Source organism: Camellia sinensis, chromosome 10 (genome assembly GCF_055761805.1).
Source record: "Camellia sinensis isolate YWXY chromosome 10, ASM5576180v1, whole genome shotgun sequence".
Classification (NCBI taxonomy): domain Eukaryota; kingdom Viridiplantae; phylum Streptophyta; class Magnoliopsida; order Ericales; family Theaceae; genus Camellia; species Camellia sinensis.
Window position 1 is genome coordinate 43,537,032 of NC_138970.1, and position 14,482 is coordinate 43,551,513.

General features: G+C 34.7%; 1 protein-coding gene across 1 annotated transcript; it reads right to left on the bottom strand.

Moving 5' to 3' along the window:
• Nucleotides 1–6,020: 6,020 nt before the first annotated feature.
• LOC114317030 (uncharacterized) lies at nucleotides 6,021–7,150 on the bottom strand. Its single transcript, XM_082893360.1, has 2 exons — nucleotides 6,966–7,150; nucleotides 6,021–6,702 (listed from the first exon to the last, which is right to left on the bottom strand). Exons 1-2 carry the CDS (start codon nucleotides 7,138–7,140, stop codon nucleotides 6,149–6,151), a joined length of 729 nt encoding a protein of 242 aa, XP_082749486.1. The 5' UTR covers nucleotides 7,141–7,150; the 3' UTR covers nucleotides 6,021–6,148.
• Between the last annotated feature and the right edge of the window lie 7,332 nt (nucleotides 7,151–14,482).

Sequence of the window (14,482 nt, forward strand, 5' to 3'; positions counted from 1 at the left end):
AACAATAAGGGCGAATATAACCATGCATACCACAATGATGACAAATAAAAACAGGCTATACAGGGTGTACCTTTTTTTCTTTTACCTTACCAACTCTAGGAAGTTTAAGAAGTCCATCATTATGTTGAATTTTTTGTTCTTCCTTTCCTTGAGTTCTTGTATCATGAGATGTTGAAGCACTCTGTTTTTGCTCTTTCTTACCACCAAAGCCAATGCCACTCTTGTCACAACTCATTTGTTGAGACCCAATGATATCCTCCAAAGTCTTTGATCCTTTGTTCCAAAGACCAATGGTAGCCATAGCACACTTGAGCTCTTCCTCTTTCTTGACCATTAGTTCTTCCAAAGCAACTTGTGACATCTCGAGAGATTCAATATTTTCTTCATACATGGCATGGGTTTGCAGCAGCTCATTCCTCTCTGTCTCACAAGTCAACAGTTTTGCACAAAGAACTTGTCGATCATTAGCTACCTTGATGGCATTAATCCCGGCCTCGGAAATCTCCTCCTTAAGTTTGACATTCTCACTTTCACATGCTTTGAGTTTCTTTGTGAGTTTGTCATTCAATTTGAATAAGTTAAGAGATTCCTTATACAACTTTTCATAAGCTTGCTCAAGCTCTTCATGATCACTCTCCGAGGATTCATCATCAGTGATATTCTCAACTGACATCTTCGGAGAATCTGTTTGTCCTTCAGCTTCAGAAGCCGCCATGAAAGCAAGGAATTGCTTACGTCCCTCTTCGCCTTGATCTTCGTTGTCACTATCATCGTCATTAGATTCTGATTCATCATCCCAAGTGACGGCGAGGGCTTTCTTCTTCCTCAAACGAGTGGGGCATTCTGAAGCAAAGTGGCCAAATCCTTAGCATTCATAGCATTGGAGTCTTTCAGAGTTCCCTTGTATCTTTCCTTTCTCCTTCTTGGCTATAGGATTAATTTTGAGTTTATCTTTGCCTTTAGATTTATGAGAATGAGTAGATTCCAAAAGATTAGGATTCTTTTTCAAAAAAGATTTTTTAAATTGTTTAACAAAAGCAGCCGTAATCTTGGAATCTATCTCGCAATCCTCATCAGAATCCTCTACCACTTTATGAGCACTACTATAAGCAATAGTATCTTTTTGTTTCTTTTTGAAATTTCTATGTGCTTCATAAGTTTGAAGATTTCCAACCAACTGATCCAGCTTGAGGTTGTCAACATCTTGAGCCTCCTCAATAGCCGTAACTTTTGGTTGGAACCGATCGGGCAAGGATCTCAAAATTTTTCCCACAATTTTGGATTCTGGAATTTTTTCACCTAAATTGAAGCTGGAAATTACAATGTCACTCAACTTCGCATAAAATTCATCAAAGGTCTCACTATCTTTCATTGAAAGGTTTTCGAAACTAGATGTGAGCCTTTGAAGTTTTGAACGTTTCACAGAAGGAGTGCCCTCATGAATAGTTTGTAAGATATCCCAAGCCTCTTTTGCAACTTCACAATTGCAAATACGACTAAACTCTTCAGGTGTGACAGCGCAAACGAGAGAATTGATAGCTTTACTATTCCAGCTACTATTTTGGTAATCAGTTGTGTCCCACTTATCAATTGGTTTGGGGATTGTAACTCCATCAACTGTAATTGTTGGTTCAGTCCACCCATTCATGACGGATTGCCAAACTTTTTCATCAATAGATTTTAAAAAAGATCTCATCCGAGCTTTCCAAAAAGAATAATTGGATCCGTCAAGTAGGGGTGGTCGAACCATAGAATTTCGTTCACGAATTGAATCTATTATCACAAATCAAACAAGATCTCGTTCTTAAAGATATAAGTTTTAAAAAAATAGAACGACCTGCTCTGATACCAATTGAAAAATCTAGAAATCTCCTAGATGTTAATTTGTGATTATGTATCAATTTAAAGCAGAATATAACAATCCCAATCAAACAATCAAGACAAAGAGACACAAGCAATTTTACGTGGAAAAACCACAATTGGACACCTCCAATTGTGATAAAAAAACCACGGGCAACAGCCACAAGAACAATCCACTAAGAAGATTTAAAGGAATTACACAGGTATACTCTCAATTACCTAGCGAATCCACAACGCCTAATTGAACCAACCTCTATGTGCCTCTTTCAACCCCATCTTCACCTCGGAATTGTCTTTTCAAAGAGCCACTCCAGGATCCACCGAAGCTTCAGGCTCGAATTCTTCAGACTCCACCGAAGAACAACTCTCTCTTTTTTGTATAACAAACCAAACCTTTGATGTACTATCTTTAAACCATGAGTTGAATACTCAATAAAAACATCAAAGAAACTAGCAAAATATCTCCAGATATAAACCTTAAGATCCAAAAATAAGATCTGGAGAAGTTCCTCTAGTGTTGGGAGAAAACCAACTATTTATAGAAAACCAAAGCAATCCTAGTTTCAGAAGAAAACCAACTCCTTAACAAATCTGGAAATCTGGGATCGCGCGGTCCGCTCGAGCGTGGGTCTTCCCGCTCGAGCGGAGACTTCAAATTCTGTGATTTCATACAGGCTCCACGCTCGAGCGTCGGTTTTGATGCTCGAGCGTCGAATCACACCATCCTGTACTTTTTCAGGCATAGCAGATATACTGTGAGCTTGTAAACCCCGCTCGAGCGCCCTTTTCCCCGCTCGAGCGGGAAGGCCAAAACTGGAAAAATTGGAAAAATATAACATGATCGGACAGGCAACTTTGAATGCATTTTTGCATTTTGCTTCGGGCCGCGAGCTGACCGGGCAGCTCGACCCCCGTAATAATTAGCGAAGTGGCAAACTTGTATACATTGACATCACAAACTTCTCTGCAAAGCACGATTCGGGTTGGATTCGCCTCTAACAACTCGTAGCCTCACTGATTACAAAATTTGGGCATTTTTTTGGGTTTTCGAAACTATTGTATATGATATTGAGAACTTCAACAAATATTGAGATGTGTTGAAATTGAAATAGCTTGATTATATGCTATGATGTTGCAGGACATAGTTCACTTTCATTTTGTTAGTGGTGAAGCCTCATAAAGCTCTTGTTTCATGTAATTTATTAAGTAACTGACAACTTTCATTACAACTATGGAATGAAGAGAATCATGATATATATATATATATTAGTAGATGTGCACACTCACATGAGTGTACTTGAAATAAGCAGTATGGATATATAGCCTGTTATAGATCATTTATGAATATTTATAGAATGAAAGAGAAGCATAGTATAGATGTATTAGGGGATATAAAGATCCATTTCACATGGAGGAGAAAAAAAGGCCTCAAGACACCAATAAATGTGTTCCCTTTATATGTAGTATAAATGAATTTTGCAATGCACTGATAAATTTTGATATGGATTGGTAAAATTTTGATCGCAGTGACAAAGTTTCATACTCACCACCAATTTAATTTGAAAAAGTTTAAAGTTAAATTAAAATTATTATTTTTTATTTATATTTGTTAGCACTTGTTTACTACAAAAGATGAGGAAGCAAGAACACGAATGCTCAACAAAATAATGCCTGAAGCAATGAAAGCAAGATACCTTCTGTTTCCCATTCACCAAAATTTTAACTGGACAATACTTGTCCTTGACATTGAAGAAGCTTCATGGAAATTCTACAATTCGATGAGACCAAGGGGAGCACTGCCTAAAGATCCACACTTCAATGCTGCAAATGAAGTGGTAAAAATCTTTTCACTATGAAACTTACCATTAATCCAATACATAATATCTGATCCATGCTTAATTATACATCAAAAATTTATACATTAATATATTTATCATTCTTCAAATCCATGGTTTCTCATTAATATTTTCAACTGACTTTCTAATACAACAATTATACAAATGTATATGTTGCAGAGACAGATTATTGAAAAATACATAAAGCATGAGAACCCAACTCTCATTCACCCTGCTAAATTTGAACAGCAGACAAACAACGTCATCAACAGCCCACAGCAAGATGACACATCGTAAGTTTATAAATAACAAAACACTATTATTAAAAAAAAAAAGCAACAAAACCAAATTATAATATTTTGTTTTCAAAATGTTTTTGCAGGCTTGATTGCGGAATCCTTGTTTGCTACATCATAATGTAATATGCTTCCAATAAAAACATAATGCCTACTTTTACCAAGGAAGAATGCAATCAACTGAGAGCTGATATGTTAACTGTCTTCTTGACTGACTAATAAGCTGCTCAACGACAAATACCTGATCAAAACATTGATGACTTACCTCAGCAATAATCAACACATTTGGAATAGAAGAAAACAAACGGACAGTGTTACCTGTATTTTGATATGTTACAGTCTTACCTGTATTTTGATGATTTTGGTTCTTACTTTAATCCAATGAATATTACAATGCTTTGTTGTTACAATGTCAAAGTTATGGACAGTGCTTGGTTGTTACAATGTCAAAGTTATGGACAATGCTTGCTTGTTACAATCTCAAATTTGCTTCAATGAAACATTCAGTCTTTTGTAGCCATATCGTTACCAGACCTGGTTTTTCATATCAGTCTTGTTATCCAAATTTCATTCAAAAAATTGATTCTAATCTGAGTATTTGTGTTAAATTTAAAGGTTAATAACAGGTTTGGAGTCACTATATTGATAAGTTTATTTTTTATTGTGTTTTGTTTACCCTGATAAATTTATCACTGTTTCAACAAATTTATCACTGTTAACACTGATAAATTTACCAATGTTCAAACGAAAAAACCAGCGACTCTCTCTCCCTCTCTCATTCTTTTTCCCCAATTCAAGTAAACAAAACACTATAAAAAATAATAAAAAATTTACCTAATTGAAAATTAAAACACAAGCACTATTACATTGTCCAAATTGGAAATTAAAATACTGTTACAATTTGTAGATATTCCCAACTTTGAGAATGAATGTAAGAACATGCCATCTTTGGTGATTTCTGAATAATCAAAACCATTTGATACTTCAGTTAAACAACTCAAACATCCAAAGCTAGCTTCTGAGTGACCACAAAACAGTATGCAGACTAAGAACTTGTTGCTAAACCAAATAAACATGGTAGTTGATTTAAAAAAATTTGCTTTTTAAAGCAGTTAACACAACAGATATGCAATTATGTATTCTAGAGATTTGATCTACACCTTTGTATTGTGGAAATTTTTCCTGGGAAAACTAGATAACTCCATACAATGATAAATTTATCACTGTAGAAAAGAACATTTGCTTGGATATGACAGTGATAAATTTATCAACCACTGACATAAATGTAATAAACCATCAACTCTTCCCACACAATAAGTGACAAATTTATCATTCTTCAAAATAACAAAATTCAAGAACCACATTAATGGTACATTTATCATTTTTTCAAAAAAATAATCCATCAACTTGTCCAAACCAACCAGTGATAAATTTATCACTTTATAAAACACCAAAAAACAACAACTACATTTAACCCAAATCAAATAACATAAATATGTGAAACTTAATCCTATAAAAATATCAGCAAAAAATATAATTTCTGATCAACAAATTCCTCAATCATTCAATGCGAGTACCAAAATGATACATCTTTCAAAAAATACTCAATCATTCAATGCAAGTAACACCTCTCAACTCTCAAACAAAGTAATTCAATTAAAATCAATATAACTAAAGCAAAGCTTGTTTACATGTCTTCCGATTATGAGTTCCCATCTTTCCACACATACTGCATCTAATTCTCTTGATTTCACCCTTAGAAGGTATTCTCTCCGTTCTTGGACGTCCAGCTGGTCTCATACAAAGAGGAGGTAAAACAACGTCATCATCAACAACTACATTTGGCTTCCACATACTAGGAACTGGATAGATAGAATGTGAATAAGAATCACAATAACTACTAACACGGTAGTAATCATCAAGAAAGCAATTCAGATCCTTCCCACTTCTCTTTATAGCACAAAAACCATGTTTGCAAGGAAAAGAATCAAATTCCCACAATCGACAAGAACAACAATGTTTCCCAATATCAACCATAACTGAATGATCCAATTGGATTTCATAAATGTCATCGCTACATTTCTTAACTATCCATGCTTTTGTATCATTAAAAGCTTCTTCCAACTTTTTCTCTGCAAAAGGACAAACAATACGATTTCACTTATTCCCAACTTCTCTCCTTCTTGAAAATTGCTCCATTAGTTTCACCCGTATAGCATCAACAAGACTAGTTGAAAACAAATGGCGTTCATCCCTAATCCATGAATTAAAAGATTCCGCAACATTTGTGCACATTTCACCACACCTCTTGCCTTGAAAATAAGCGTTACACCAACACTCATTAGGCAAATCCTCAAGAAACCTCTCAACACTACGACCACAACGACCCTTAAATTCTTCAAATAGCTCATTAAACAACTCAACAGTAGGAGCATATGCACATCTACTAAAAAGAGTAAGCAAATACTCTTTTGATTCACGACTCTTCACTGACAAATAAGTCTTCAAGTTTGTCTTCAAATGCATTAGACAAAAAGAATGACAAGAAAACGGAAAGACCTCAGCTAAAGCTTTCAGCAAACCTCCATGTCGATCAGTAACAAACGCAATATCCCTCTCCGGAGTCAAAATACCTAATAACTTTGACAAGAACCAATGCCAACTGTCATAACTTTCACCATCAACAATCGCAAAACATAACGGATACAAACCTACAAACAAAATATATATATACAAGTTATCAGTAACAAATTAAAAAGATTACAAAAAGAAAATCAAAACACAAAGTATATAACATAGAGCACTAGCCATAAATAAATTTATCACTGTATAAATATAAAAATTTAACAAAAAGTATACAGCATAAATTTATCACTAATAGATTGACCATACTCAATTGTCAGCACTCTCCAGTAACAAAAATGATAGAATTATCATTATTTCAATAATAATAACACATAAACACAAAATATACCTTGGTTACCATCTTTCGCCGTAGCAGCCAATAAACAACCTTTGTGTCTTCCTTTCAAAAAAGTTCCATCAAGCATCAACACAGGCCTACAATACTTGAAACCATGAATACATGACTCAAAAGCGAAAAACAAGCATTTGAAATGTCTTCCTTTACTATCAATATCAAATTCCATATCCAAAACACTCCCCAGATTGCAAGCATTAGCAGCATCAACATACCAACGGAGATCGTCAAATGATGATGAATAGTCGCCAAAAACAAGACCCTTTGCTTTTTCAACACCCATCCAAGCTCGCCGATAAGAAACTTCTGTTCCATAATAGTCCTTGAAATCACAAAACACCTCACTAACCGATGTCAAAGCCTTGTTACGAATATCACTAGAAATTAGCCCACCAATCATACTTGAAGTCATCCTAGCATGTTTAATTGTACGAAAAGAAGATCCACAAGTATGAACATCATCAAATTGTTTAATAACAAAAGCTTTACTATAATTTTCCACTCTAGCATGCACGCTCCATAACCATCCCAAATCAGCCATTCTCTTACAATGAACAGTGATACGATCCTTATCATTCTTAACAAAATCAAAATTAAAACCGGAATGAATATAATACTTTGACAACGCATCTCGAAATTCAACAACTCCTTGAGCAAACCTTTGTCCCACTCCTTTCATACAATTAACCCACCCATCGAAGAGCAAAGGTTTCCGTTGATTTGAATAAAATGAAGGCAAAAATCAGTTTCACAAACAACACCACCACCACTACTACTACTACTAGCTTCACCATCACAAATCATATAACCTTCACCCAAAGAACAACACTTTACAAAAACATCAATACGATGAATATCACAAGAAAGTGCCAGTCCAACCATAACCTCCAAATCCTCTTCACTTTCTAGACCACAAGAAGAATGTCCAGCCATTGAATACGATATATTCAAAGAACTACCAACTAACTCACACCACTTTGCACACAATTTATATACTAAATCCTTGAAATTAAATCCATCATTATACTTGATAACCAATGTCACACCTCTAAACTTGCACATAAGAAACAAACAATTCTCCATCACTATAAATCCTACAACAAACAACAATAACATTTCAGAAAACAGCTCAAACACCCTAAAATAAAATCAAATACAGTGATAAAATTATCTCCTATTCCCATACTCACTCATAAATTTATCACTGTTGAAAAAGTTAATCCAACATCAACCCCAAAATACACAGTGATAAAATTATCACTGTATAAAATAACAAACCAACATCTGTGTTCAATCAACACAATTTCGTAACCAAAAAAATAAAAATCTAAAATTCAATCAACAAATACATATCTCAAAACTTTCAATATCATGATCAAAACACAAATTCAATCGCAACAGAAACAACAGAGTAACAACAATATCACCACAAAATCAAAATCACCAACTCAAACTAAAAAGAACCAAAACATTGAAATTGAAATCAAAATCAAACATACCAGTCGACCTAACTCCACAACACCACAAATCAGAAAATGTAGCTATACACCAAACGCGAAATCGCAAATAGAAAGAATCAGCAAACACGTAATCACAAATCACAAATTGCGAAGATACACCAAGCGCGAAATTAGAAATCACGAAGCTCCACAAATCGCGAAATAAAAAATCACGAAGCTCCACAAATCGCGAAGATACAGTAGCAAATTGTGAAGTTCCACAGAAATCCAAATCACAAACACAATATTTTGATGGAAAATCCAAACAGAAACGCGCCAGAACAGAGGAGGGGTAAAACGGTACAAAAAAAAAAGTCTCAGGACCTGTTGGTGCACAAGATCAAAAGTCAGGACTAAGAGGGGAATAAGTGAAAAACTCAGGACCGACCAGTAAAAAACCCATTTTTTTTATGTCCAATTATAGTATGGATTTTGGTTCAGAAGTGTTCTTCAAGCCCAATCCGTCCACAAATTATATTATGAAATATATTTTTATATATATATGTATATTCCACATTATTAACTTTTTTTTTTTTATAAGCATAAATTATTTATTACTAGTTATGTAAAAAAATTAGTTATAAAATTTGAAATACTAGCCTTGAATAGAATAAAGAGGCAATCAAATGATTAAATTACTTACAGTTTTTTTTTTTTTTTTTTTTTTAAATATGAAGAAAAAAAATCATATTAAATGATATTTGAAGTGATGTGGGTGAATTTGAGTTTTTTTATTTTATTTTTGGACATACTTTGGGCTAAGTCAGACTTGAGAAATGACTTCAAGTGTTATTAGTATGACCCCCTCGAACCCGTCCAAACCAGGCCCATGTCCATTCTATACTGAATAACAAAAAGTAAAGGGTAAATTACACTTTACCCTCTTTATATTCTATTATTTTCTACTTTGACTCTTGAATTTATTTTCTTTTCTTTTATTTATATCTGACTTTAGCCCTTCACTTTTTAAATTTATCCTAATTTACTTCTAAAAATAATTTTTATTCAAAATTAAACGAAAAAAAAGGTTGCATTAGCTGACATGCTACTTTCAAAATTAATTGTTGACATCATTATAACTTTGAAAGCTTGTTTTAATCATTTAATTGAAAAAGGAACATTTGTTAATCCATAGAAACAACATCTACAAGGAAGTTGTGGTCGGAAGGTTCTATTTTGAAAAAACATGTGAGGCCGCGGGCAATCACTGTCGGGAACCGTGGCCAAGATTTCTGGAGCCGCTGGGACGCGATTACTTTGCTATTCCATGGACAGGCATAGCTGTCTTTGCTGCCATTTTCATCTTTGGCCTAACGATTGTGCAGACTGTTAGAAATTGGGCGCCCATGTGGCATGCCCCTTTTGAACCTTTTGAACCTTTTGAACCTGAACCTTTTGAACCTTATCCATATAAGTTTGAATTTAATTCAAAACTTATTTGGATAACCATTCAGGATATCTATATCTATCATATCAATAGATGTGGATAGATGGATAGATAGATATTGGTGGTTATATATCTAATTATATATTTTAGATAATATATTAATATATCAGATACGTATATCAGATACGTTATGTGGTTTTTACCCATAACCTTTTTCCAGACTCTCTCTCTAACTCTCTTCCATATGAGAACAATCCAGCCTCTGCACTGTGACTTGTGCGGGTGATACTCATATTGTAGTATCACTCCACTGCTGGGTTTGTTGTTCGCATTTTGGAAGCACGTGATTTACCCACGAGATTCTTCGCTAAAAGGTATGATTATGATATTTTAGCCGCTGCATTATAATACTTTGATTTACATTGGTATCAGAGCCAATATGGGTATTTTTGTGCTTATTTTTATGCATTAAAATATGTGTATATTTTTATATAAATATATATACATGATATATGCATGAATATTAATAAAGGAGGAAGATGTCCACTCTCATTAGATTAAGAGCACAAAATACCTTATTTTTATGTTCGTTAAATGTCATTTTTAATGCCATAAATGTATTTATTTTGGAAAACGGAGTCTAGCAATATCGAAATTAGACAAAAAAAACACCCTAAAAGGCGGCGCGTGGGCCTAACGCGCCATCTGACGCCGTCAGCAGCTTCCACGCGCTGCCACGCGGCTCACGCTCTCTCACTCGCTGAGACGCGCTTCCACATGCGCGCTGGCCACGTTTTCACGGGCGCGCCGGGCGCTGAGCCACGTGCTGAGCCGCGTGCTGCGCCGTGTGTTGAGCCGCGTGCTGAGCCACGCCGTTTTTCCTCCGCGACTTGGCTGGCTTGGCTGCTGGTATTAAGGTTCTGTTTGTTTTGTTTTAAATTCTAAATCGCGTTAAATGGTCATAATTAATTCGTTATAGCTTTGTTTTAAGCGTGGTTGGTATCGTTAGACTCAAAATTAAATTTTCTATCTTCTGTAAAATTTTTAAAATTTTATGAAAATAAAAAATGTTTTTCCTGAAATAATAATTCATTATATCTGCTTTAAAATGCATATGGTGTTGCATGATTAAGTTTCTAGGGCTGAATTTTTTATTGTAGACTATTGTTGTAGTTTACTATTTACTGGTATGGTTATTGCATTTTACCAGATTCTGGAATATTTATTTCTAATTTTATGTGTCTTTATTAGTTATTTAAAATTTCAAAAAATTCTAGAAATTTCCAGAAGTGATATACTTTCTGTTATGGCATAATTTGAATATTAAATACAGCATATTGTTATTTTTTACCTAGAGTTTCTAATATGTTGTAATTAGAATAGCATGATTAATTGTTATTTGTTTAAATTTCATTATTAATTGTGACATAACATGAGTTGGTTGTGAATCTATATTATGATGCTATTGTATGGAATTAGAATATTTTATCATGCTTTTAAACATGCCATAGTCAGTGGGAGGTTGTTCGATTGAGAGAAATCTTTGTAGATTTACTCCCGAAAACCAATATTTTGTGCATAAATTAAATTGAATTTTGGATAATTGTCACCTGTGGCGCAAGAGATGATTACGAGCATAGTGGATTTTCGATCTTGCGACTTGTGTAATATTGTCGCTATTTAATTTAGATTATTGCGGCGAAATTATATTATGCTAATCAAAATTAATCCCAATACGAATTTCTCTCTAAATTGACTTACACTACAACAAAAAGCACCAATGGCGACTAAAAAAATGAATTTCATCGCTGAAAGTTGCACAAATGGCGACTAAATCCATTTTAGTCGCCGAAAATGAAGCCTTTTGGCGACTAAAACCATTTAGTAGCCAAATGTATATGTATTGGCGACTAAAAATCAGTTTGGTCGCCTATTATATGGGTTTCAGCGACTAACACAATTTTCGTCGCCAAAAGTGATGGTTTTTGCCGACTAAAACAATTTAGTAGCCAAAGGTGCTAGTTTTGGCGACTAAAAAGCAGATTGGTCGCCGATGGTAGGTGTTTTGGCGACTAAAACGAGATTAGTCGCTGAAAGTGAAGTTTTTTGGCTACAAAAAAAAATTAGTAGCTAAAAACTGAGTATTGGTGACTAAAATTCAGTTTAGTAGCCAAAAGGGGTCGTTTTTGGCGACTAAAAACAGGTTTAGTCGCCAAAAGGTGTGTTTTTAGGCGCAACATTTTTTTTTAGCGACTGCAAAATTAATTAGTAGCCTAAAATTGTAGACTTGGCGACTAAATAATGGATTTAGTCGCCAAAAGTAAGATAAATTTTTTTTAATAAATAATTTATTTTTTACATAAAATTATATTTGAATATATATAATTATATTTATATATATTTTGTTGTATTAATACTGGTGAAAGTAATATATAAATAATATAAGTTGCAATTCTATTCATGTGATGGTTGGGTGGCATAGTGGGGTGCCGTGTGTTGTTAAGGTTTGGAGCTTGGAGGTTGCAGGTTCGAAGCCTGGGAACTGCTAAGGCACAGTGGGTTTTTTTTTTTGAAAAATGCTTTTGGCGACAAAATACTATGGTCGCCAAAAAAGAGTGACAATTGCCGACGAAAACTTTAGTCACCAATTGTATAAATAATAAAAAAAAAACACTATTGGCGACTAAAACTTTAGTCGCTAAATGTCTAATTTCACAAATGGAATCGACTATTGGCGACTAAAACTGTAGTCGCTGAAGACCTGTATATTGCCGACTAACTAATCTTTAGTCGCCAAAGGTATTGCCGACCATGTATTGGCGACCACAAAGGCGACTAAAATATTTAGTCGGGAAAAGTGAAAATTCTACATTTGGCGACTAAAAGAAGACTTTTGGCGACTAAAAATTTAGTCGCCAAAAGTGTTTTTTCTTGTAGTGTTAGCTTATGGAAGTTAATTTGGTTGACCTAGATTTAGTAGATATGTTCAAATGTGAACAATGTAACCATATTCTTTAGATGAGCAAAAGTCTTGGAGACTTTAGGTCAGACCTTAATTGAGCCAAAGTAAGGAAACATGACTCAAAGTTGCCCTAGTTTTTGTTGCCTTGTTTGGCACAACAAAATTTGATGTGTGCGCTATGGTTAGCAGCACACTACGTAGTTTTGATTGGCGAGTTTTGGAGTTATGAAATTAGTAAGCCCTCAATAGATCTGTATATGATCTTAACTATTGAGCTGCGCAGATTGACTTTGTAATTTGACTTGTAAATAATGTTACATCATTGGATGAAGTAACATTCAAGAGTCACGTTATCCAAAAAATGCGAGCTTTAATTAATTATTCGTTAAGTGTAAGATGAGTAGCCAGTATGTGACGCCCCGATTCTACACTATTGGTTGTAGTCAAGGAAGAATCACGAATGAGTCTTGTGGTCAATAATCAAGTAAGATCCCAGTTCACCGGAAGAGTCAAATTAGCCTCCCTTCTAAGTCCGGCTTTCTTAGACAACGCACTACCCTTTTGACAGATCTTAAAAGGCATTGACACAAGGTCTCATAAGCAACGATAAGGTTCATACATATACGTAGAATATAAATACATAACAACCACGAATATCCTTAATTCAAAAGCTTGTTCTGTTACATTACATCCCAAGAAAATTTAAATCTTCACATGAGTCTTACAAAACAACAAAAGGAAATTGCTAACTTTACTAAGATAGCCAAAAGTCTTCGAAGGTTTCAGGCTTTTCGTCTCCAGCTATAAGTTCCTTTTCGTCATCTTTCATGATACGCCGTGACCTTTGAATGCTCAGTAAACACACACACACCCTGCCCTTTTTTTCCTGTCCAATACACAATCACAAATATAACAACAAGTAGTAAAGCATGATACTCAAAATAGATAAACAAAGGGTTACAATTTAGATGTTAGTAAACTAGAAATCCCCCAAAGAGATTTCGTCCTCCCAACCACAAGAATCGGACTCGGATTATTCGGTATGCCCCATATTTTGCTGCTTTGTTGTAGAACTAACCTCGAATGCCTACCATTAGTTATATACCGCATAGCGCCAACCACAGGGCCTCAAAAGAGACGGTAATAATGGGCCTTGCCCAAATCCCTCCACACACCAAACCACCTAGGGTCCGAATACAACCGCTCCGTTCAAGGGTTCCGAAAGCCACTAGCGCAAGACTTTAACTTCCAAGTAGGGAACGCATCCCAACAATCCACACATCACACATTATCATCCTTTCATTACTCAAGTGCTCAAAAACCCAATACCATCCCAATTAAGTTTTCCATTGAGTTAAATGTTTTATATCAAGGTTAGACCAACTTAACAAGATAATAATATCCATATAAGCATACATCATTAAGATGAGGAAGATAAAGAACATAACCATAACACATATAATATCATGCCAAGATATGATTATAAGCTAATAAGCATTTTCATGAACTCAAGAGCATAAAACATCCATGCATAACAAAATTTCCAGATTCAATATCACATAAGGATTAGAATGAAAATGGCTATTCTAGAATTTTTACCGGACTCGGCCTCTCTACGATTTGTGGAGAATTTAATATAGTTTCCAGAACATGTTTCAAAAAT